The following is a 26,653-nucleotide window of genomic DNA, read 5'->3' on the forward strand; positions in this document are numbered from 1 at the left end:
AGAGAGTGAATGTTGATGAAATCTTATCAGCCTTCCAAAACACTAATAAAGCCTACATTAGAGGTTTAAAATGAAGGTTAATATTTAGAGGGAGGAACGTATCGCTGGAGAATATTCCAGTCTCAAGCTTTTCATAGAAGCTAAGAACTAAAAGTGCTTTTCTCAATTTTTCGGAACATGCCAATATTGCACAGAACGTTCTTTTAAATCCCAAGTAGAGGTCAAATCAAAACTTTTTGAAATCAAAGCTGTGTCAACAAAAAAAGTATAAACATATACAAGCTTCAAATGTTCTTTAGGATCACCTAACTTCATCCTCACTGAGAAAATTAATCATTTTTTAAATCACCAATTTCTATGAAATCAGAATTGTATGAAAGCCCCCCCCCCCTTTTTTTTTTCTTCAGAAAATCTGAAGCCAACATAACAACAACTTTCAGGTTTAAAACTTCAAAATAGGGTAAGTAAGTCTGTTTCAGGGTAGACTTATCAGGTACAAGAGAAGTCCCAAACACTTATCTCACTTCCACAGAAAGGGGGAAGTGAAACACCAGAGAGAGATTATTTAGACTGACAGCCTTATAAACTGTATGACGTATTAATTTTCATTAAAGCGGTTGATTAAATCACCAAATTGGTGTGAACTACCAGTATTCTATTAATAAAGGATACTTAAATAATACATATTAAAAGCCTATTTTTCTGCCAAGTTAGAAATTAATAAAAAATTAACAACATGATAGTATATACTAATACTCATACATTGCTTTCTCCTCTAGCACTGAGATCAAGCCATCGCATTGAAATGAGGAATCACTTTACACTGTGTTTGTATTTCATAAAGCATCAGAGCAGCCACTGTGTGTCACTGTTACCCACTTAAAGTAGCTACAAAGCAATCCTTAAAGTGTTTTTTCCTGGAAGAATGGCTGTATGTTGAAGTGGATTTTTTTTGCCCCCCCATCGCTCCAAAAGGAGGATTATCACACACAGACATACCAACTTGCTGTACTTTGTACATAGTCCTGTGACCTGAAAAATAGTCACACTATTTAGAAAAATTGTTAGGAGAATTTCAGGCAAATTAAGAAATTAAAGGAATCACAGACAAGCTATTTTAATATTTTGTGGACTTTGTGGTAGTTTTGAGGAAGGGAAAGAGACCTTGCGAACAACAGTATGCAAAGCCAGCAGATTAAGTCCGTAAGCACTATTAAAATCAAACAAAATCACAACAATTTTGCTCTGCAGCTACGCTAACAGACTAGTAGCTGAGGCAGAGTATTTCACCTGCATTACCTCAAAGAGCAAGTCCTCCAAGGAAACAGGATCCATTTTGCTGTATGTCTTCCACAAGTCAACGCTGACATCCATTAACTGAAAAAGATTTTAAACACACTTCTGTGAAAACCACCATGAAGAATGCAAAAGATTCAGGTTTAAGCCACACTGAAACACACTTGCAGCACACTGCCCAGCCTAAGTCCTCCTTAACTCTGAATTACACTACTGGTTACAAAAGAATTGACCAGATTCAAGTGTTCTGGATGCTTCAGAGACTCATTTCCTCAAGTGAGGGTTTAAAGTATGTGCAAAGTTCTGCTTGCAGCTTTCAAAAAATCATTTCACGAAGTTTTTCAAATTGAGTTAATAGCAAAGAATAGTATCAGCTTGTGCAAGCAAAAGGGAAAGATCAGTTTTCTGAGAAGACAGACGAGAAGCAGACTCCACGGTTACTCGTCCCACGCACCAGCCAATTCTTGCTGTAAGCAAAATGTAAATTTAGGCTAAGCTAGTTCAACTTAGCAATTTGCAATACCTTCTTCCAGTAGTAAGATGATGTATATAAGAACAGTATTCAAAATATATTCTTAAGGGACACTTGTATCTGAATAATTTCTGCATTTACAGGGTTCCCCACCACGCACTTAATTAAAAAATGCAACACTGACTGGAATTTTCTTAAACCATTGCTTTACAGTTATTCCAGTTACTCATATTATTAGATACAGCAGTAATGACTTCCCAGACATCACTTCCATTCACTTAACAGTACAGTAAATTCTCTGGATTACAGCACCTTGAGCAACTCTTGACTTTTGTAGTAAGAGAGCAACAGCCCTTAAAACACTGGACAAAAAAAATGAACGTTATCATCATTAGATTATCTTCAAATCTAACAGCATAGAATGCACAGCAGAGGGAAAGTCAGTCTGAGGAGCTAAAAATGCACAGAGAGTTCCCCCTTTTAATAATGGCAGAAGTATTCATTTATAGATCATTTACAGTGATCCCAAATGTACTTCCTCCCATAGATTGGTTTTTCCTCCCCATCTGTGGCGTATAGCAGCTGCCTAACATATAACCATGCATAAACAGTTACATAAGAAGTTAAGAATGTCACTTCCCACTTGAAACCCCCTTATGACTTTAAGGAGGAAGAAAGCAAGAACTCAAACTGGAACTGGCTGAACTGCTCTTAAAACAGATACTGAGAATTTTCATTGCTCCTTTTTAAATCTGCAAGAGTGCTATTAAGACAGTATCAACTCCCACAGTGAAATAGCAGAGGCTCTGTCTTTACAAAGTCATTGCACACTGTTTCTACACATTTTCTCAGAGCCTCTATGGATTCATGAAATGAATTGGCAAGGGCAGTTAAAGACCCAAACAACTCCTGAATTCACAGTCAAATTTTCATTGACTCATTTCAGACATCAAGCAGGGCTATTGATACTTAGGCAGACATCCACAAGGATGCTCATCTACTTGCACTTTGTATTTAATGGTTTTTACAGATTCACACAGCAAGATGATTACAGTACTAGTGATGGAATGAAGAAAGAAAAAGCATGAAAAAAAGGTATCAGTGGGAAGAGTACAGTGCTCAGAGGAAGGCACTCTTGAACTCACATAATAGATTTTTGAGCAAGCACGTACAGTACTACATGTGATAAGACTTTAACAATGGTACTATTAATTCCTTGGGTTTTTTCCAGTTGTCAGAAGTCAAAGAACATTGTGGCTGTAAAAATAGAGGAGTGACAAGAAAAACAGGACATCTGCATTTCTGTGGCAGAGGTCCAAGCAAATTTAAATAAAAGAAGCTTCAAACAAGTACATAACTACAAAGCTGTCCTCTGAAGATGCTGTTAGAGTATATTTAATAATAGGCAAATCCAATGACAAAAGTTGCTCAGAGTGGAACAGCTAATCATTATTAAAACTAGGAGCACCATCCAAAATCTTGACTGTTGCCCTATTCAGCAGGCTATGACAACTCAAGAATATACACTGTTGGTGAAAAAAGTAGATGCATCTCTTGTGCCAAATGCAGTGACCCAAGAAATACAGTCACTTCTGATTTTCTCAGTTCGCTTCAAGGTATTTGTCACTAACCAGCTTCTCCTGCAAAGCTCCTGAAGATCTATACCCATCTAGTGGAGTTCAAAAAAAGTGGGTTTGTTATTGCTAGAGGAGGCTCTAGAAGATAAGCAAGAAAGTTCTAAATCACAGCAGTGAGGCTGAGGGGGAACCAAACAATCATGGTTTATCCAGGACAGAGTGCTGTGTAGCTCATAACAGTTTCTCAGCAAGACGGTGGTGTCTCCATCCTTGCACATTCAAAATTCAGTTTCATAAGAGCCTGAAAAACTTCATCCAACTTAGAAGCTCACTTGAGTGGTGAGTCAGAACTAGATGATCTCAAAAGGTACTTTCCAACTGAAAAAATTCCATGATTCAATTTCTGCTTCAGAATGGAAATGGAAGAAAATGAAAAATGTAACTACTTACTTCATATTTCATTGTAAAGAAGCCATCACCCCCAATTCCTTCCAGCGCAAAAGCCTGCACTATTGGCCACTTTTCAACAATGAACATATCAAATATCTGTAGATGACCTGCAAAAGAAATGTTTCATAGAGACATTCTCTCACAAATACTAGCAGTTTAACTTTCTATGAGATCTTAAGAGTTGTTCCGAGATTCTAATAAAGGATGACAATTTTCCTGTCTTTGTATAACTTCAAATCTGCAATTGAAAAAACTTTTTTGTTAAGATGGTAGCTTTTAGAAACTCCTTTCTCTACACCCCAAATTTTGCCCGTTTTTTTCCAGCTATCAGTCTAGCAAAGGATCTTGTGTCTCCTTGCAAATTTCATTCCAAGACCATTAGCAAAACTGCACCCTTTAAAATTCAAGATAATAAACAGGAAGCTTTGCTTACTCTAATTTCTTCAAATATTTGGCCTTAATTAAAATACTGTCGACATAATCCCCACATTAATCAGAATTTTAAGTTGGGGTAGAGGACAACTATTCAGCCTGGTACTCATCAGTGAAGCTGTAAGCCATCTGAAGTGAAGTGTGGTTATCATCCTTAATCTACACACCTTCTTTAGATACTTCCTAACAAAGAATCACCATCCTTCCCCCATGCCCTGACCCATTAATGATTTTCCAGGCAGTCAGAGCATATCATTCTTTCCTCAAAAGAAGCAATGAAGAATTAGGAATTAAAAAAAAAAAAAACCAAACTCAACCAAAAAAACCCAAACCCCTGAATTAGCTTGGTTTGAACATATATGGTTCAAAAATAGAAAGCTTTTTTTGTTTGTTTGTTTGCCTCTCACCTACTGTACTAGGGAGCAAAACCCGCACATGCTTATGCTGCAGAGTGAAGTACATGCACTGCATTACTTCTGCATTATTCACTGTTGGGGATACTGCAAAGTACACTTTACCAAACAATGTAAGATTACGCTGTTCAGGCTGCAAGGCTGGCTACCGATCATAACAGGAAGTCATGCAGTCCAGTTTTTTCAGTGCTAAAAAAGGAAACTTGCATAACGAAATGTTTAATTTTTCCTTACATAAAGAAGTATTTATCTGGAGCTCCCATCTGAACAGAGAACTTCTGTAGCAGCAGAACACACTTCTCTGAATGCAAATTATTTCTTTGCCTCACGCTGTGAGCATTCACACTCTTCAGATGAAGTCTAAGGGCTTACATTTTTCAGAAAGAAATCCAACTCAAGTGAAAAGAGGCTAAAAGGAAACTATTGATGTATTAATCCTTATTTCTTACCAAAGGCAAGGAAATCTTCATTCCCTGAACTGCATGACTTGCATGCTGCAAAACACTTACAGTATAAGCATAAAACAAGCTAACCTACCTTGGCAGCTGTATGGAATACCAATACGACTGCAATCTCGAACCATGTCTACAAAGCTGGAAATTTTGAATTCCTCTGCAGCTTCTTCATCTTCATACTGAAAGAAGTCATTTAAAATAAAATTTGATAAGGCATGCCTAATTTGATTGTCAGTTTTGCTCTAAAGAGAATATGTATTCTACCGTTTTAATTCCATAGCAAATGTCATGTAATCCACTAAAATATTACCTACAGCCCCCAGAAGCTAAAGAACCTCTTGAGTCTCTATATTTTGGAAACGCCATCATGGTAGTGATGTATTCAAGCCAATGGAAACTGTTCTTTAAAAATCAAACTTCAGAGCAAGGTTTTTAATAAGATTATAGAAAGACATAATTATACACTTAATTTTCAGCTTTCAGTGAAGTCTTTCAACATCATCTACTAGATTCGGGACAATTTTCAAACAATAAAAGATATTTTGAGAATACCAGCTGATGTGCCACAAAAAAACTTGCCACTGAGGAAAAAAAATAAAAGTATTACCAGCCTAACAACACTAAACCAGGAAAGCCAACTGCCAAGATATGCCTCAGGTCACAGAACAAGCAATGAGAACCAATTTCTGTCTGAGGGAGAGGTATATGTAGGAAAAGGAAGAGGAAAGAAGAGGAGACACCAACATGCAACACCATCTTGCTGTTTCACACTAGTAGCAGACTGAAGTTGTCAGAAGACTTCAGCAGACTGAAGAGCAGGAGTGAAGAACAAATATCATTCTTGTGGCTCAGAAAAGCATAAAAACTAGACCGAAGAGATAAATCACACAAAAATCATTTTTTTAACAGAACAAAAACCTAAACATGCTCTCTGCTTTTTATCTGAAAAGGTACAGTTTAGCAGCAAGTCTGAAACCAACAGGCCCAGCCCCGCTGGGTACTTCAAGAGTCACTTGCTTTCTGGAGCAAGATCAGAAGGCAGTAGTGTTTTGACTTTATTTATTTATTTTATTTTATTATGTACAGTGCTCTGAACTTAATATCAAGGTAAATTACGTGATTATGAACTTTTTGTATATAGCTCCTGTAAGCTTCAGGGTACACCCAACAAATTTATTTTAAGAACAAGTTCTTTTAAGACAAGCCTGAATTTAAGATGCAGCCCAAGTTCCTCCATGATGTGTTCTTTCTTCAATCCCAGGAAGCCAGATCAAAGTTTCAGTTCAAAGCCAAGCCCCAAACAACTGCCAGTTTCTCAAGACTTAAAATGCCATTAGAATAAGAACTTGGGTTTTGGCAGGGTGCTAAAGGCTTGCTCACTATCTGCTATTGCAGGTATAAATACAGCCCGTTCCATAAACAGTACCGTCACAACACCGAGAAAGCTTATCCAGTATGCATCAAATTTCAGTACTTTATCTTGCTTGGCCATTTTGAAAATAGGTATTCTTTATTAATATGGTTTTTCTCCCTATAACCAGGATATTCACTTAAATTCCTATGGTCTACTTAAAGGCAAGTAGTAAAGAAGAAAGGAAGGAGATGCTGTAGGTTTTCCAGGTTCATCAAGAGCTGCACAGAGCCAGGTATGGCATTGCTTGCTTTATTTCTAAAACTCTTGAGCTTTTTTGGCTTCATTTTTACACAAGCAAGCAAAAGTTACTTCTATCACTGAAAAGAAAAAAAAAAAAAAGCTTAAAAGCTACCACAGGCAATCCTCCTGTAAACAGGATGCACTTAAAGCCTGACACAGCAACTTTTTTTTGTTTCTGTTTCAGAAGCAATCTAGGAAACTGGCAATTCCTATACATTAGAAATGTGACTGGAAGTGCATTGCTCAGGTCATTCACATGAAACAGCAATGAAGTAAACTTTATACTTTCAGCTTCAGAAATCAAACTTTTCCATTCATTTCCACAGACAGCAAGGCATATGGTTTACCTTTCTAGTTACACCCTTATTTCAAGCCAGTACTGTGTGATTAAGGTTACTACTTAGCACGATAAGTCATATAAAAGCCCCTAAGCAGATGCAGCTTAAAATTCAATAGCTGAGACTGTTGTGCTAGCAATAACGTGTTAAGAACTACTCTACTCTTGATTCAAAAATGCATGTGTTTTACCACCGTTAGGTATGCTTCAAGATTTGCCCTTTCAGTAGGAATTTTGGCAACAGAAAAACCTTATGAAGCCAGGCTTTAGATTTTGCTACAGCATGCTTTAACCTTAGCTCAGCTGTTTACATCTTAACACGAAATAATTACCCCCTCTAAGCAGCACTCATGGGATGTTATCTAGAACACTGTATCAAGTTATGGGACCCACGAACAACGGACACTGACAAACTGGAGCAAGTTCAGTGGAGGGCCACCACGATGATCAGTGGGTTGGAACGCTTGTCCTACAGGGAAAGACCCACACTTGTTCAGCCTAGAGGAGGCAATGGCTGGACCTCATAGCTGCCATCCAGCTCCCACAATAATGTTACTGAGATGGTGAAGCCAGGGTCTCCACAGTGGTCTGCAGTTGCAGGACGCATGGCAAAAGGCACGATTTAAAAGAAGAGAGGTTCAGATTGGATAAAAGGAAATACTTTTTCACTATTAGGACAGTCAGGTAATGGGGCAGATAGCCAAGAGTTCTGCAGTCATCATCCTTGGACACTTTCAAGATCCAACCGCAAAAAACCTCAAGTAACCTGATCTGATCTCATCGCTAACCCTGCCTTAAGCAGGAGGTTGGACAAGACTATCTCCAGTGGTCCCTTCTAACCTGAATTATTTCATAATTCTGTGATCTGAACTATCAGCCAGCCACATAAAAAAACCAAGCAGTCTATCATAAGCCCCACTGCTTTTAAGCTGGAAGCTCAAGGGAACAAAGGGTTTCTCTCCCTAACCTCCCCACTCATTCTTCCACCAGCTTCACCCATTGACATCGCAGGCTCCTAACCCACTCCCTTCAGATATCAGTGTAATTCTATTTTAGAAAAGCAACTACAAAGAACTGAACGGGGTTGGCGGGGCAGGGGGCCCGGAGAGCAGCTTCTCATGATGGCATTTAGGAAGAAGCATTTCCAGTCTCAAATGCAATAAAAGGGTTCTTATACTATACCTAGACAAAGAGTATTTTCATTTTTGGCTCCTCTAAGAGTACTTCACTATGATAAACATAGCTTTTCTAAGAATACCTTGACTTGTAAATGCAAGATGAAACTCACATCACTCACACAGTCCAGTGAAAGAGAGGTTAATAGCTCTTGAAAGGAAGACTTGAAAGTCAAAATGAAAATACATAATGAAGTTTCTTGATTTTATATGGCTTACTAAACCGATCTTTTCTAGTATTCTAAAACTATTGGCAAACAATGCAGTAAAACACCGCTTTGGTAGAAAATAAGGCCATCATTGGAAATCTCAGTGTTGACTGTGGTACTTGATTCAGATTCTTCATTTCTCACAACCCACATGTTTTTCCTCATTAAAAGATCATTGACTTATGTCAAAACAATAATAATTAGTGGGAGAGGGGAGCAATTTGTCTTCATGCTCCAACAAACACAAAGTATTAAAAGCATATTCTTCTTGCACACATTAGCAAAATGATTAATACCCATATATATACACAGATTACTCCCCTGCTGAGTATGAAAAAGAAAAAAAGACTTCCGTACGGAATGTTAAAAAAAAAGTTCCACATTGAATGTCAGTTCATTAGCAATTCTCATCTGCATTCATTTTCCACTTACCTCATTTTCAGTTAGACAGTGAAAATGCAAGTTCCTCCAGTACGCCACATATGGCAAAAGATGATTATAATTCACAGGGTTACAGTACAGATGGACACTGTCACGTTTTATTAATATGATTATATCTGCAACAAGCAGAACAAATATTATTCCAGCATCAAGACTCCATACAGAGAAGAATCATATGGGCACAAAGAAACACCCACAGAAACTGTATAGGAAACACTTTTCGTATAATGCACCTCATTAAAAAAAACAAAACTGTTTAACTACTTGAATACACAATCATTCCTCACTTTTAAAAAAAGAAAAAGAAACAGTTGGCAGCCGTATACAGTTCCAAGTACAACGTACTTCTTACTGTTCCAAACAACTGTGGGTTTATTCTGAAGTCTTGCATAGAACTTGCATCAGCCTGTCCTTTGAAAAGCCAAGACTGTCAGTGATGAGTCCTCACAGAGCACTTAAAAACTGTAAACTATAGCTGCTCTTGCCTGATACTACATCAAAAGGTTGCTCCAACTAAAAACTAGCACTACAGCTTATGGGGTAGGTATTCAAAGTTTCATGCAAATAAGGGAATAATAATCTATGATCATGGTGATTGGCCACCTTCCAAATACTACAAAAGTGAGTTAATATGTTCAAGTAAAAAAGACTTCAAGTATTTTAGAACTCCAGAGGTGTGATCACACAATAATTGATAACACATGTACATACATACCATGGCTGAACTCGGACTTCTCATAATGGGCTGCATTTGTTTAGGTTTAGAACATTTTGGGGAACGTGTTTAAAAACAAGAGTTCTTCAGCAGACTTTTTAAGAACTGTTTTTCAGGTGTGTATACACACAACTACAGATTTACAGACTTTTTTTTTTTTTTGAGGTATGCCCCTTTTTCTGCTCACCCTCCCTCCAGAGAAACTGAAGAATAGACAAAATTACTGAGTACGCTACTCACCATCAAGAACTTCTTCAGGAAACCCAGTTCTTTCAAAGTCGTTGTTATTCTGGTTATACAACCCAAAAAGCAGATAGTTTGCCAGTTCCCTGCAACCTTCATTGTACCGACTATCTATTCCTGCAAAAGCAAAACCATATGTGAAGTGTTATGCATCCTAACATTGTACACCTGAAAAGTTTGGTTTCATCCCTAATAAGAAAACTTTAAAACAGGAGTATTAACTCCCTCACATAGTTGGTGGGCACTTATGCCTGTTGAACATACTGGGAAAACAGGGTAGGGAAAAAGGAGTTTTTGCAAGTTCATTGCCACACATAGATATTCCACTCTTGACCTTAATCCACAGGCATTGCTTAAAAAAAATAAAATAAGTCTAGTTTTCTGCAGTGCTCTGCATCGACAAAAGTTCAATTTTATCTAGTAATTCAAACTTAAACATCTGTCTGTATGCAGTATGCATTCTAATTAATATGTTCTTGATTGAAGCTTCCTAACAAACTAATCCTGTGACCTAAATCTCCTGCTTTAGAATACATGATTAAACATTATCTTATCAGTATTATAGTGCAATCCCTGAGTCACCAGAAAGCCAGTGCAGACTTCTAACAAATCACGAAAAGATATTCTGACAAAACATATGGTATACGAACAGCTTCCAAGGAAAGCCTTTTCCGGTCCTTGGGAAAATAAAATTAAAACAATCAAAGATCTGGAGCATGAAGAGATAGAAGATAAATACAAGGAGAAAGGAAACAGGCCACAGATTTAGGAAATGTTTTAATCTCTCTTAAAGACAGTCACAGTCAAAATTCCTAATTCTACTGTAATAAATCAAGTTTTCTCCACAAGTAAAACTATGCATGAAGCAGCATCCTTGACATCCAAACACGACAGAGGTCACCAGTCTCGACTGTTACAAAATTTCTCATAAACACTAACATCAAGTTTTCCTACCAAGTTATATTAGGGTACAGCTGGAAGGTTGCCAACAAAACAAGATTTGTTACTACTGTCCAAAGGAGAGATCAGTACACTGACAATGTAATAACACAGCCTGAACGTCTGGGTTTCAGGACTTGCATTGGAAACCAAACTACTCAAGAGTCACCTGAACTTAACAGAAATTGGAACAAACCCTAGGTTCTCCTAATTATGTTCCTTTTATGTTACGCTTCAGCTTTAAAGTGCTAACAAGATGCCGTGTCTGCATCCAGCTACTGAACCCCACATCTTAAACTCCCTTGTTTGCTTAGTAACTGGCCTTTGGATAGATCACGTATATTCCAAGGTATCAGACATCTGATGTAAGGCTACAGAAGAGAAATTCAAATCACTTCAAATTGTGCTGAAGCTATGAACCTCTGTAGTACTGCTCCCCGCTCATGGCTTCATGGTTATTAGCACCAATAACACACTATAGCATGGTATTCCTCAAACTCTGTGGGGAAAGGGGGAAGCTGCATCACACCTGCCCCAGCTTTCTCAGTCCTCAAAAATCTTTCCTACCACAATCTTTGAATCCTCATTCCTCTGCTATCTAGCTTCTAGCACTGATCTCCCATTCATATACATATGGCCTTGGACCATGCTCTTTTTAATAAGTCACAATTCTGTGGGTTAGGAGGCATCCCTTGACAAAGGGAGTATCAAGAGCTTTAGGAGTCAATCTGTAACTCGGATCATGGCATCGATAAGACTCAGCTAAAGAATGCTCAGACCCAGTCACTGATTTTCCACCCCCCGCTGCAATGTTCTGTCTTTGCTGTGCCAATAATTTCCTGCATAACCAGATTGCCCTGGATCTGGGAACTCAGAGAGAGCGCGCAACAGAGGGAGGAGAGGGAGAACACACTGTCTCTCTTAATTTACATTTCCAGCCCCATGAAAGCAGGCATACTGATGTAATACAGAATTCAATGGGACTCCACACACTAATATTGGTACCAAAGTCCCTGTCTCCAGGTGGGATTTTAGTTACAATCAAGTGTGGAGACTCCATTCTTCCAGGAAGCAACCGTCCCATTGTTCTATGGAACTCCCCTTACACGTAATCAGTCTTCTTGAAACCAGCTATAGCCTTAGAAAGCTAGCACACACAATGTCCTGAAGATAATCTGTTTTACTGATTATTTGCCTAACTAAGGCAACTTTTGAAGGCAATCAGATGAGCAAAAATCTGGCACAAAGTAGGAGTTAGGATACTCCCTTTCAGTGACAGCAAGATGTTAGATCAGTTGGTCTGCAAGCAGCATTACTTATGTTTTGTAAGCAAACATCACCTATCACATCAAATGTTAATCTCACAAGACACCCTCAACTACAGGCCTAACAGCGTGGATGAAAGCAGCCATGGCATTTGCACTTTTTCCTATCAGGCTCATTGCTAGGGTCTCCAAAGCCTAAGGTGGTATGCTCAGGGACGGGCTAACAGAATAACACATAGTGAAGCAGAAAAACAAACAGATGATTATAAAGTCTAGAAGATCAGAAGAAAAATGAGAAACTGTCCTCATAAAAAGTTGTCACCATCACTTGAAGAGCTTGATGTTTTATCTGGGTGCACCAGCTCTTCAGGTTTGAAGCAGAGATCTTCAAAGCTAAACACCAAAACCCTCCTTCTTCCATTAATGACAGAAGGAGGGGAAGAGAAGACAAAAATATGTTAACAAGGGGGGGCTTAACTCTTATAACAGAGGACATGGCTGAATTTATTGCTTGCAGAGCTCTGACAGGCTAGCAGGGAAGGCCTTAGCTTACCATAAAACGATTAACTCTGCAGAATACTTGGGGTTTGTGGTTTGGTTTTGTTGTTGTTGTTTTGTGGGGGTTTTTTAAGTATCCAGTACAGACAGGAGCTTTCATACTAAGGCTTTAATACTATCCTACAGAAACATAGGGAGTTACATGAACAGATACAGTTAGCGAAAAATAAGCAGGAAGTGAAACAATGACAAAGATAAGATACCTCCAGAAAGCATATGAGGAGTCCTCAACAGAACAATAGGGAAAGCTATTAATTAGGAAACCCCCACGCCTGTCTCCAGCTGAGCTGGGAGTTTAGTAACTCCCAGCCTGTTCCCAACTCATGACAAGGGTGTAGTTAGACAATGACTCAGTCTAACTCAGTCTAATGGCCCAAAGAGCCATTCCTGCTCCTTCTCCTGCAGTCAGTGCTCATATGACCTCTCAGCAAGCTGATTCACATTGCTAAATTGGCAGAAAACTAGTCTGGCCAAACATGGAGGGGAGGCAGGGGGAGGAAATAAAAAAAAAACAAAAAATCTGTCTGCTCAGTAGGATGAAGTGGGTGCAAGATATCAAACAACCACCAGCATTGATGCAAAAATGCATGTGGGGATAAAAGAGAGGAAAGGAAAGAGGAGCAGTCTGAGACTCCTCTTTTGTGCAGCAAAAAGTATTCAGCTCAACCATCTACTGTATCTGTGATTTCACAGTTGCTAAGCTGACATAAACATAGCCGACAGGTAAAAACTTCTGCTCTTTGTCCCAGCCATGCACTTCTGACATGCCCTTGAGGATCAAAACAAAGAACAGTTGTTCCATAACACACTGAACAGCCATGTGAGCACTAGGGACACCAGGGAGGTAGCAGGAAGGTGAGGCTGGAGAGAATGGACAGATCACCTTTAGACGTCTGTCCAAAACCAACATGCAGTTGTGGAACTGCCATCAGAAGTGGCACAATAATCATTAAAATAGTCTCTATTTGGAAGGAAATAGGATGAACAATCAGTGCAATGTAATAAATGCTGGTGAGGTTTCTCCCACATGCGAAGAGCAAGAGCTCTGTGTAGGATGGATATAATGGAGGAAAAAAAGACAGCTAAAAAAGTAGGTAGTAATACATGTACAGAACCAAGATAAAATAAAGATTTACTGGTACAGCCTCTAAAGTATTCCTATCCTCTTCAGGGAGAATAAAAAGTAAATGCCAAACTCTGTAAAAAATTTGGCTTATCTATGCTGACCTGTGAAACAGTTTGTCTACAATCAGAACACCTACAACTCCAGTCAGGTTTATGGTCATACCCTACTGAAACTAAACACATATCCTCAGAAATCAGATCAACTTAACCATGAGCTGAAAATCTCTGTCAAAAGGTAAGATACAAGAAACACCACTGTTAAAAAAAATAGTGTACAACTTAAGTAGTCTAATATACTGTTTTCTTAGCAGCTTTAACAGCAACGCGCTCCAGCTGAGACATCACAGCTTTTTAAAGACGGCTGACATGCCAACCTCTAAATTCCTTCTTCCTGTCAGTTGTGATGCCTTTTCTCCCCAGCAAAGAATGCAGGAATGCTACCATTCAACCACTTTAAAATAACATGACAGGATTCTTAAAAAAAAAAAAATCAGCTGTAACTACATTTAAATAGTTGTATCAATAATTGGTCAGTCCTCATCTCTGGAATCTCACAATAGTGTTTCTAATTTCAGTATAAATATTAATCTACTTGAAGCAAAGCTATGAAAGTTTATATCGTTTTTATCTCACAGCCCAGTATGTATAATTAAAGCTGGGGCGAGGGAAATACATTAACTCTAGGTCATTAAAGACAGCCAAGTGAAATATAACATGCACTGACGGTAAAAAAACCAGTTTCAAGTATCTGCTTTCCATACAAGTCAACAGGACTCAAAATGTAAGACTACATATTTTTTGTCATCTGAGGCTTGTATTTGAAGACCGATTTAATGCATTTATAACAGAGTGACATGCCCACTTAATCAGAAGTTATGCGAGAAATTCTGCAGGCTGCATTAGGTCAGATTAGACAACAGTCCCATTGTGGGTGCTGAAAGAGATTATTGCAAAGCACAAGTCTAATAACAAAACATACTTCCTATACTTCCATAGCAGAAATGCTTATTTATTAAGAGGCATGGTCTTATGCATGGACTTAATACTCCACATTACACTGAGGATTACACAAAGCAATACCTTTTGCCTGTAATGCTTTCCCTAAAGCCATACAACGTTTTGAGGGACTGTTCTTTGCTTGGGACTCAGTGCAGCTCTAGAGTCAACAACAGTCAAGAAATACTACAGTGTCAATGGCAAGATGGCACAACTTGACATTATTTTATGAAATTAGACTAGCATCAAAGGCAAAACCCAAGTACTTTACCCTGTATGATTAAGTTTCATTGGAAGGTTGATGCAGTGACCTTATAGACCTTCTAGCTGTAAAGTTACTACTTAGCCAAAGACTTCTTAAACTGTTACGCTAGAGAATATGGAAGACTCATGTTGTACAGTTAGCATCAACCAAAAGAGAAGTAGGTTATACACATTTACAACTTCTTTGTGGTTCAGTAAATGAGCTTCTTCAAGTTTTCTTGCTACTTCATTAAAACAACAAAACCCTAAAAAACCAGGTTGTTGTATCATTTCTTAATGCAAGCCTGTTACTACACATAGCTTCTTTAGAGCTACATTAGATTCCTCCATCTTTAACTGTCATACATTATTTAAACAATCACTCCTTAGTCCTTTTCTCTAAGGAATTTCAACCATCATTCCTGAATTTTTCCCTTAACGTCTTGATACTGATTATATAATAAGAAACAAGAGTCAATGTTACATACAGAAATTATATTAAAGCAGTATTAAAAAAAACCTGTTACTTTCCTACAGAATACTTGCACATGCAGCTTTATTTTGTATTGCCCTTTTCTCCCAACCCCAAAAGTAATAAAGCACTGAAACCACATGCTGTTTATATACCACCATTTAACTCATAACTGCTTCTTGGGTTTCTCATGCAACTCTTCAAATGCATTTTGAATTACTTCTCCTAAGGCAAGACCTCCCTCTCCCTAAATTCAGGTTTTATTAATTCTGTCAGTTTTCTGATTATTCCTCCCTCTCCCCACATCTCTTATAAGCCAATCCTGTTCTCAACCACCACCCTCCACAGCTATGCATATCATGATCCCTAACCTCAGAGCTCCTCTGCTCTTCTCCACACCCTTAACCTCAGCACCTTCCAATCCCTTCCACTTCCCCCCCTCCACAGGGAAACCAGCTGATGCGCATGTGCCTTCAGCCTTGAGCTTTTACACCAAGCATCAGCTAGAAAGCAAACAGTGCCTAGACAGCTGAAAGTTTACTCCAAATAGATATGGATTAAATTATCTCCATCTTTCCTTCAACTGGACATTAACAAAGATTCTCTGTTCCCTCCAGCCACTGAATTTTCATAAGGCTTGCAAAAATGTTGATCTTATTACTATTGTAGCAAGTTCGCCTGAAATTAGTAAATAGGCCTAAAAATTATTTAGGGAGAAAAGAGTGTAACAATCAGATAGCTGTCCATTCACTGAGAAACAGGACTGAGGCTTGGGGCAGGAAGGAGATGATCATCGTCTTTCTGAAACTCATGGTATCTTTACCAGTACAGTGAGAACAAAAAAAAAAAAAAAGGGGGGGGGGGGGGCGGGGGGGGGGGGGAAGGTAAAACTAACCTAAGATGCAAAGGATTCCATCAGGTTGAGATTTGCTGCTCTGTGTCAGGATACTCTGAATGTTTCGAAGGCGGCTGCAGCTGCAAAAGAAAGAGAATTTGTCCTTAAGGTCAGTGTTTTGAAGTGCTCAAATTTAGTAGGCTAAAGAGTTGACCTAGCTTTTTTTCTTTATTATATAAACTAAGTGGACACACTTCAACTTGGGTATCTTTTGTTTGAAATACATTTAGATCTCATATCAAACCATCCCCAGATTACTTATTTTTGTCCACTAAAAGATGAAGTACGTAGGCCCGAGAGAAGACTAGAACCGGTAACTATCCCTTTTAACCAAGTGCCTTCTTAATCTCTAACCTCTAGCAAAAATTTCTGTTCAAGTTTCCTCTCACCAAGCCAGCAACGCTCCTTTCTCTACCAGAGAAGCGGAGAGCAAAGCAACATGGTGCAGATGATGCCCAAGTAGAAAGCTGACAAGGGAAAGGACCGCAGTAGCTCCTACACCCCAGGAGGAGTTTGCAAGAGGTGAGTTTCAGCACCTCCAGCACCATCAGACCTCTTCCACCTTGTGTAACTATGTAACACGGACACATCGCAGACCTCTTATAAGATCAATGTGAAAAGCATGATATTTGTATAGGGGCGAAGGGGGGAAGGCACAGAGAACCCTGCCCCCACTCACAAACCTGCAGGGTCTCATCCACGTCCTCACGTCAGTGTCATGCTACTTGCGGTTTTGCAGCGATGCTTTTGCTTACCAGTATCACAAAGACTCAAATGGGTCACCCTGTCATTATGCACACACATAAGCAGAAATGCAGAATTGAGGGAACTTTCAGACAGAAAAGAAAAAGCAATTTCAGTGAGCGCTCCGAGATAAGACAGCTCCTGACCAGGGGGGTTTCTCTCATTGTTTAAGCTTCAGGTGCTACAGTTCTTCCTTGCATCTGGTATTACTCTCTAGAATTTTATTTAGTCTGTAATGGAAAAAATATAGAGCCCATGCTCTCATTTAACATAACAAAAGCTGAACTCCAGAAGAGTGTTACTTTTCAAGAACAATTTTTTTCCTCCAAGACAAATTAACAAACGGAACTTATACTAGTGGGTTTCCAATCAGAAAGTAAACCACAGCTCAAAACAACTCTAATTGACTAATACTTAATGCGATCACAAAAGCTGGAACTTTTTCCTCTCTATACCCAAATAAATATCTAGATCATTTTCATAAAATGCACGTTACCTCTCTCATGACTTCCATCTTAAAACCATGAAATTTTTCTAAAATGAAGAGTCTGGGAAAATTATAAGCTTAAAGTATAACCTTCGATAATCTACATCAAAAAGAAACCGAACAATACCAAGTCTCACCAAGAGTTTCATAATCAAAACGAATTGTTTATTATATAAGGTTTAATTCAGTTGTCCAATATGCATCTAAGCCAGGCAAAAAATTCAGCTACAATAGCCAGCGAGCAACGTAATTCGTGCTTCTAGGCAACATTTTGTGAGTTTGTTTTAATACAGATAGACGGCAAGAAATTTCACTGCTGATATTACTCAATGTGTTTTCTTGTTTACAGTCTTGTTTATACAACTATGAGCTGTTCAGCTCTAGGAAACAAACATGTCTTACAGAAACACTTAAACAGCTAAATTTATGATCAGCTCAAACAAACAAGTACGGTCAAGTATTCCTGTTTTCATAGTTCCTTTAAGCAAAGTAAAAAGCAAATAGATCTTTTCAGTAATACTACAATTATCATGCTCTACTTTTTCTGAAAGACAGAATGAACAAGAAAGGTTTGCCTTATAGCTAATCTAAGTGCAATTCGAACGTCTGCAGTAAAGGCAACATTTGAAGACACTTTCATAGGAGCTACACTCCAGTTCTATTTTTTCCCGTTTTTAGGTTGCCTATTTGAGTTCTGAATCCCTCAATTATTCTTTTTGCCTGAAACTTCCCAATTCATATTATACACTGTCCTGTATCACAGTCCGCTGTATATATGAATAGATACTTTGACCCAGTCTTAGATACCAGAAACAGAAATTAAAAGCCACTGATGACAGCAAAAAACACCTAATCAGATACTATCGGATGTTGTTGCCCATGTAGGTGATGCTATGCAGTCTGTGAAAGAAACATCAAACTTTATGCTGCACATTTTAGCAACTTCTCATTATTAGATCTTTAATACCTAAGCTAAAACTGAATCTCACAGCTGTCCAAACTTCAGGTTTTGTATCTTATTCTGGAAGATTTTCGTCCCATCATTAAACAGGACCCCCAATTAGCTGGGTGAGAGATGATCCCCTATGGCAAGCTATACAGTGCTTGTATTTTCATACTGCCCACGTCACAACATCAAGAGTCGAAAAAATTGCTAGACTCTTCACTGTGGGTACAAAATAATGTGACTTATTTCATATGTTAGTATGCAAACAAGCCTACAGTTGTTTAAGGACGAGCTGCAGGCAAGTAGAATTGCTACTGCCTCTGTAAAACACAAGACAACGGAAACAACTTTATGTACAAAGCCCGCATGAAAACAAAAATGCTTCTTGACCTATCTGCAAAACCCTGTTTAGGAGAAACCCATGCTTCCTGAGACAATCTGAAGGACAGATTGAAAGGACTGTGAGAAAGCATGCCCAAGGACTTCTGTAGTGACACAACAAGCAGCTTCTGGACTGACTTTTATTAAAACATTTACTATATCAGAGGATGCATCTTCCTGCTTCTGCTCAGAGTGAGAAAAGAAACTGTCATCAGAAAAAATATTATGAATGCTTCACATCTGAAGGCACAAGAGGTCAATTTTCATTCAACTTCTCTCAGAAACAAGATGCAAAAAACCCCTCTACTACTCGCGTTCAACTTCTACTCTCAAAGCAAATTCAAGTAATTCTCCAGCCTAAGACAGGTTTTTCTGGATTGTAAAATATTTTTCAAACCTCTTATGCATTATAAACACAGCATGAATACATACCCTGATTTTGCTATCATTTTTTTCCCCATATACTGATCACTTTTAGAAGAAAGGAATGGTTAGGGCTCGGTTTGACAAAAGAACAAGTACGGAAACTCCGTGTAAGGAACCTGTGGGGAAAGATACTCCCATTTATTAAAAAGCATTATTATATGATACAAGGTAAGTTATTCCTAAGAGCTTTAAATTTTAATTTCACACTAACAGCTTCAATGAAAGGGAGACCTTATCAAGTATGTTTATCATTTAAAATAAAAGGTAATGTTATGAGCCTGTGCAACGTGACCAGAGCAGAGCAAAGTAAAACATTGTTTTTGTCTTCTTGAGCTCTGTGAAAATATTTTCAGATCTGTTCAAGTAAACGGGGGGGGGGGGGGGGGAGGAAAGTATTTGCACGTTTGTTCTGGGTTGGGTATTTCTTTGCCTCCTTAAGTTTTGATTTCAGGTTAGGAATTTTACTCTCCTAGAATTACTTTCAGTATCCTCCACAGGAACTACAACTTTGGTGCACCCCTTAAAAAAATACGAAGTTCTCAGATTAAGCTGCTAGGAAACTTCTGCCAAGCAAAGATGAATGTCAATGCTACACTTCCCTCTGGAGATAATCCTGACATAAAAGGAAAAAGCGTAGGGCAAATTATATGTTCATTATTTCATAATGAGATGTATGACCACAAAGATGTTTATTTCAATCTTAATATTAAACAGCCTTCAGCAGAATATTTTTCCTTGCCTCGTTTAAAGAAGTGGTTTCTATGAAAGAAATCTTTGAAAAAGCTTCTTCACAGAAATATTTTCAACGTCATCTCAAGTGTGTATAAATCATTACATTCAAAGGCTGACATTAAAAACAGAAGACTTCTGTGTCTGAAGAAAGACGTTATTCAGAAATAGTGAAGAGAATAATTAGAATTCTTACTACATGCTTTTAAACAATACAGGCTAAACTGTGTATAAAGTCAGAGAAAAAAATGGCATTTTCTTGCATTTCACATTAAACAGTCATCTGACAAAAACAAAGAAACTGTCCTGGGAACAAAAATCCATGACTGTTCCCGCCTCCAAAGCAAGCGCCCTAGTAAGGGTGCTGACTTTTTACTCCTTTTCATTTTGCCACAGTAACACAATTTCAAACAGAAACAATGAAGAACGAACCTCCGCATAACAGCATAACCCTCTGGGCTTCAGGACACTTTCCTGGAAGATGTGGCTCTGGATCCACCCACATACATAACCACAACTAAATTTTACAGTAGCTTGCTGCTGAAAAATCAGCATTAGGTGTGTTCGAAAACACAATTACATGAAGCCCTTCTAAGGAAGCCCCAAATTCCTGGGCTTCAATGAGACATGGACAAGACATAGGCTGCAAACTACTTATCCAGTCCTATTCAACAAGACAACCACAGACAACCAGGCTGCTACAGAAGTGAATAAGAAGTTGAAAGTAGGTGAAAAGTGAGAATTTTTCCAACATGCACTTTTGAACAGAAGATGTAATTTCTACATCATCTTAAGCCAGTGTAAGAGACCAGGGTGCTGCAAGGGACAGTCTCACCCTTACCACTGCCTTTGTATCTTCACTGATGATCTTGAAGCCATGTGCCAAGTCAGATCAGCTTACTGATCCAAACTCTAGCCCAGGAATTAAAAAAAAAAAAAGGAACCAAAAAAACCCCCTACACTTTCAAACATCAGCAAGCTGATCTGACTGCTGATGAAGGCGGGTCAGAAGGCAAGGCCACATGTTGAAGTGGCATCTGGCAATAAAGTGTGCTTGGGCCAATTAAGAAACTATATGTTGAGGTACTTATTATTCTGCTAATCTTGGACCAGATCCAAAAAAAAAAAGGGGGAAAGATAATTGACATCATTAACTTCTAAGAACTAGTGCTCATCTGTTCACATGTCTTCATACTAATTATGCAAAGTACCTTGCTTTACAACAGTCTAGCCTATCACAACTTAGTAAGAGACACTGCACTACAAGCCATGTATGTTGGCAAATAAAGAGAATATTAACAACTGTGCCTTTCTCAACCAGAAAGAACAAATACATTTTTTAAATAATGCCACACAGTATTTTTATTTTAATTTTTATTTCATTTACGTTTCCACAACATGTTACTTTTTTCTGTGTCTCTTGTTGCTAGCTGAATTTATTCTGGGCACAAGCTTCCTTTTCTTGATGTTGTAATCCAGTGGTACTAATGCAGCAACGATATTAGCATTGATCCCTGATTGATTGCCGACTGATTCCCACAGGCTGGCTTACCATACGTCTGGGATGGCCACAGCTGTGGTTAACATGCAATTCAGCCGACAAAGGATGTGATTTCACTGTGTTGAGTGTGTTTTGCTTCATATTGGCAGATGTTACGCTCCTCCCCCACAAAGGCTAGGCAGTCATAAAAACCCACACGTGGTAAAGCTTTGATAGATCGCAGCAAACGAAGGGAAAAAAAATCTGAGACCCCCCCTGGCAAGCTTGTGCAAATCCTCACATTAACAAGGTTCATCTTCAGGGAATGACTTGAATAGATTCATGCTAGCTACCCAAGACAGACACTGGTTTTAATGTGAAATACTTTATTTAATAAATAAATAAAATGGAAAGCTAAAACAGTTTATCTTTTTCCAAATCTCACTTCTTGTTAACTCGCTGCTACTACCATCTGTTTCCCCTCTACCCCCAAAACATCAAGTTTATTTTTCATGGGCCTTTTGTTGACCTCACAGTTACTACCAGAAACATTATTATTGTCTGCTTCTATTGGAGTATGGGATTTCCCTGGATTTCCCACAGTCTGACATTATTATCATTTAATATATTTGTGAAAACAGAAACCAGAAGTCAGCCCGAGTTAGAGACTCTCAGAATTTAATTAATTTCAAAAGCAGTTTACTTGAAATTTACTATCTAGCTTGAACATTAACATGCTTTCTCAGTTTTTTGGTTTTTTTCTTAGCTCACCAAAATAACTCTGTTATACTGCTTGGCACTCACAGAAGACAATGGCATTCACCCATCTTAAAATATGTGACAATTTTCCAGCTATTTTCAAAATTTCTCTACAATGAACATAGGGACTTGACTGTAAATAGGAGATCTAGCCACTTTAAAGACATTTAGCATGTTCAGCAACCGTAAATAGCAAATATTAAAACTGAACATAAAGGAAGAAATTTCAACTCTCTGTGCATTTTACAGGACCAAATTCCTTGCTTCTTGACTTTAAATGGACAGTAATACTCAATTCTGTAATTCAGAGACCTCAAAGCACATAAGAACAAGCATGAACCTCTCCTTACTAAACATTTGGGACTACCTGACGCCTTTTGCAAATTACAAGCTTGTTCAGGATCTTTGGCACTTCAGTACATCTGAACAGTAGCACTATTTATTAAGGATGCACATCAATATTCATACCAGTATTTTCTGTAACCACACTGGACAGTGCAGCCTTTAGGCATACTTGCTTACTGTGAGCAACTCACAGACTGGACCTCAACATCCTCTACTGGGCTGGAAACAAAGTGAAGTTCTTCCATGGGTGCAATCAAATGATAGGTTGCCCATCACCTATACACACATATGTGCCAGTTAGACCTGCAGCCTTAACGCGTTCTCTGTTAACAGGCTGATTTATAAACACCAGCTCTGTATTTTCACTTTCTTAAATTGCAGCATCTTATTGAGGATGCCACCTATTCTTCCCCAAAAACATTATCACCTGAGAAAATGACAATATTTGAAGAAGTAGAAAAGACTAGCAGCTCAAGTGTAATTATTCTGCCATCAGTCAAACTCTGATCAGAAAGACAAGGCAAGCATCTAGCACTTCAGCAGAAATCAGAAGTTAAGCTACAGTGCCTTAAGACTAAATTTACTTGCAGAGCACATTACTGGCCCACAACCACTGCAGCCACACGGCCAGAAAGCACCAAGCCAGATGCTTTGCCATCAATTCAAGCTGAACTATCACAAAGGGGTAACTTCAGCTGAAGCTCCACAGGCAGCCGAGTTAACGCAATAGCTCTGCTCCTCTCCTTGGCAGCTTTTCCTTCCCAAGCACTTATTCTACCTTTCTATTCCTACCAACCATATAGGTTGTGCCACATTCCTCTTAACTTTGGCTGCAGCCTAGCACTCAACAGTCTCTAAGCCATATTAATTCCCTAACGTGGTAGAAAACCATCCGTATTCAAGGAATGGGGTTTGTTTCTCCTTCCCCCCCCGCCCCGTACTTCAGCAAATTAGGTCTCTCTTTGCATAGCTAAAATACAGTGCATTTCTTAAAAAAATTTTGGTGAAACAGTACTATTACAAAATCCTGAACCTTGGTATAATTACATAAGGAACACATGGATACAAACTGTTAATCTTTCAACACAGACATGTCCCCTACTAAAATTGGTTGGGAAACCACAACAACTCTTTCATCCCTGCACCACCATGCTCCCAAACACCCCACCAACTGCTCCTCCAAAGCCATAGGAAAGAAAGCCACATACTTAACCACTACGCGATTAAAAACAGAATGGTTTAGAGGATGACAATATTAGGCATATAGGCAGACACAACATAAAAATGAACCCAAGTACTCATTTTGCATTTCCCCACATACACCCACAGCTAGAACTAATCTTTATTATGTTACAAACATGGGTAATTAATGAGGATTTGCCTGCTCTATTTATATAAAGGTAATGCAAAATTGGGTGGCTCCAGAACCCTACCAAATAGAACAAATAAACATTGGTTTTAGATGACGATATTTAACAAAAGCATTTAATAGAAATTTTGTTCAGAAATGCATGTATTCTTAAGGAAAACACTCCACACCACTAAACACAGACACATGAAACATGACATCACCTTCTAAAAAGGCATACCCTTTTTCGGGCAATACTCATCTCTTAGTTAAGGGATTTTTTCTTTTTATTTACAAAACCATTCTTTTCCTGCTTTTGTTGTTACAACGCCGAGGGTCGCCATGATAAACGCCAGCTCCCAACACACCATATGGCAGACCAGAACTCTGAACTATGTGGAAGAACTCCAAGAATTATCTCTGGCCGTTTCTCTATTCTTTATATAGTGTTAAGAATTTTTCCATTCCTGTTTGGGACTTGGGGGCAGGGGGAGGAGGGTAACGGATTGTTTTATTTTTATTAACTGCCTGGTATCTGCTGACTGCTTGGGAAATTTATTGCAAACACTGGACTCCCTGCCTCCATCTGGCCTGAAAAAAAAACCCTGCACAAGAACGAATGTTGAGGAGGAAAAAAACTTAACGGATGACATGCCTCCTACAAACATGCCAAATTACAGATGCTGTCTGGATCTCCCAGTGGAGCTCAAAAGCTTGCAGATGTTCACAGAGAGTCTGAATGTTCTCATGACAACTCTAAAACAGGATCTCAGATTACAAAAAATCACTCAAAGAGGGAGGCTCGAGTGGAAACCATTTTCTTTCAGCTCTTTTTTTTTAGCGTCTTGGTATTTTGTTACGGATCATGATGAAATTTTAGATACTTTCCAGCTATAAACAAATACTAAGCCCTTTCTAAACAAATAAGATTAATTTATTCAGTGAGAAAATTATTTGAAAAGGTCGCTTTTCCTTCCCTCTTACAATCAGTTCAATTTCTAACTGCAGGCAGAGAGGGAACAACCATCACAGAACAGCCATGTTCATTTATTTCAGGCAAACAGAACGACCTCCATTTCTCTCTCACAATACAGAATTTCTCATTTTACAGGCATATTGTCTGAAAAGTGAAAGTGTTTTTATTCCCTTCTTGTACAAAAGATAAAAAACTTTTTTTTTTTAATTGAAAATCTACAGCAAACATAGACAGATTTTAATACCCAAGTAGTTTGGCCAACTGTTTGTCTGCAATTTACATGCAATGTCCCAGTTACTCTATTATCTGACTTCACACTGGTGAATACTTCCATGCATTGTTCTATAACTATTGAAACCATCAAGCACTTCAGTTCCTGTGTTGTTCTTTCTGATACTATAGAATAAAAACATACAATCACTTAGGCTGGAAAAGACCCTTAAGATCATCGAGTCCAACCATAAACCTAACACTGCCAAGCCCACCACTAAACCATGTCCCTAAACACTACACCTACACGTCTTTTAAACACCTCCAGGGATAGTGACTCCACCACTTCCCTGGGCAGCCTGTTCCAATGCTTAACAACCCTTTCGGTGAAGAAATTTTTCCTAATATCCAATCCAAACCTCCCCTGGCACAACATGAGGCCGTTCCCTCTATTCAGACACTTCAGATAATACCCTGTAGTCTAATCCACACACGGGTACACCTTAAGTCTTTAAAAGGAAATAGACCTCTAGCAACCTAACAATACCTGAGCTGACACCCGAGCTCCCATAGAGCCAACGCTATCATCTAACATGTCCCCAGGCCCCATCTCTTGTCAAGCACTATACCCAATATTTCTGAAGCTCAGAGAATGTTACTGCCTTCATACCCTCAAGCAATTCTCCACAAGCCACCCAACAGATGCCCACACAAACACGCAATCTCCTTTCCCTCCATAACCCCTCAACTCCTCCCAAATCTCTGCCATCCCTACCCTAATTCGGCTTTCCTACCTTTCACGAACCCTTCTTCCCCACTTCCAAGGTAGCCCCACACCCATCCCCTCCCAAACCAGACCCAGGCTTAGCTTCCCACAGTAACACTACCCCAAGCCCACTCTCTCCAGACCAGCCCCTCTCCAAGGTCCCCAAACCACCTTTTTTGTCCCCCTGTCCCCAGTCCATCGCAGCCTCCCACACACCCTCCTCCAGCAGGATTCAGGATTCGCCAATCCCTACACCCACAAGGTCAAGTCAGGCCCCCGCCTGCAGTCCTGTCAAGGCCATCAACACTTCTCTCCCAGTAGCCACCTGCAAAATTAACCCCCCTGCCCCTTCTCCCCACAGCCCCAGACCCACAAATGCTGCTCTTAATGCTCCAGCCCCCCACACCCATTCCAACCTCCTTCATGACTTCCAGTCCTCCTGCAATACCCCCCCAAAGTCCTTAACACGCCCTGCACACCACAAAACCTCTCCTTAATGCCCCCAACCCCTCTCTCCCAGCCTACCTCAGCACCTCCAAAGCCCTTAACCCCCCAACCTTCCCACCAGCCCACCCCAACGCCCTGAACACCCTATTTTCCTCCCAACCGCCACCTTCAGCGCCCACAGCTCTCTGAACACCCCAGTTTCTCCCCCAACCGAGCCTCTTAACCCCCCCAAACCTCCCCTCCCACA

At 39.2% G+C, this 26,653-nt stretch overlaps 1 protein-coding gene across 1 annotated transcript in view; it reads right to left on the reverse strand.

The window, feature by feature from the left end:
- The window catches only part of LOC104840108 (chromosome unknown open reading frame, human C20orf194), a 138,268-nt gene that overhangs the window by 46,851 nt on the left and 64,764 nt on the right, over nt 1–26,653 (reverse strand). The window contains exons 3-9 of the mRNA XM_010580826.1: nt 16,752–16,829; nt 16,363–16,442; nt 9,867–9,986; nt 8,903–9,027; nt 5,178–5,274; nt 3,796–3,902; nt 1,300–1,377 (exon numbers count right to left, since the gene is read on the reverse strand). Of these exons, the coding sequence (XP_010579128.1) occupies nt 1,300–1,377; nt 3,796–3,902; nt 5,178–5,274; nt 8,903–9,027; nt 9,867–9,986; nt 16,363–16,442; nt 16,752–16,829 (685 nt within the window). The remainder of the gene's footprint in view (nt 1–1,299; nt 1,378–3,795; nt 3,903–5,177; nt 5,275–8,902; nt 9,028–9,866; nt 9,987–16,362; nt 16,443–16,751; nt 16,830–26,653) is intronic.

The sequence above is a fragment of the Haliaeetus leucocephalus genome, unplaced genomic scaffold, assembly GCF_000737465.1.
Source record: "Haliaeetus leucocephalus isolate CR32 unplaced genomic scaffold, Haliaeetus_leucocephalus-4.0 Scaffold741, whole genome shotgun sequence".
NCBI lineage: Eukaryota > Metazoa > Chordata > Aves > Accipitriformes > Accipitridae > Haliaeetus > Haliaeetus leucocephalus.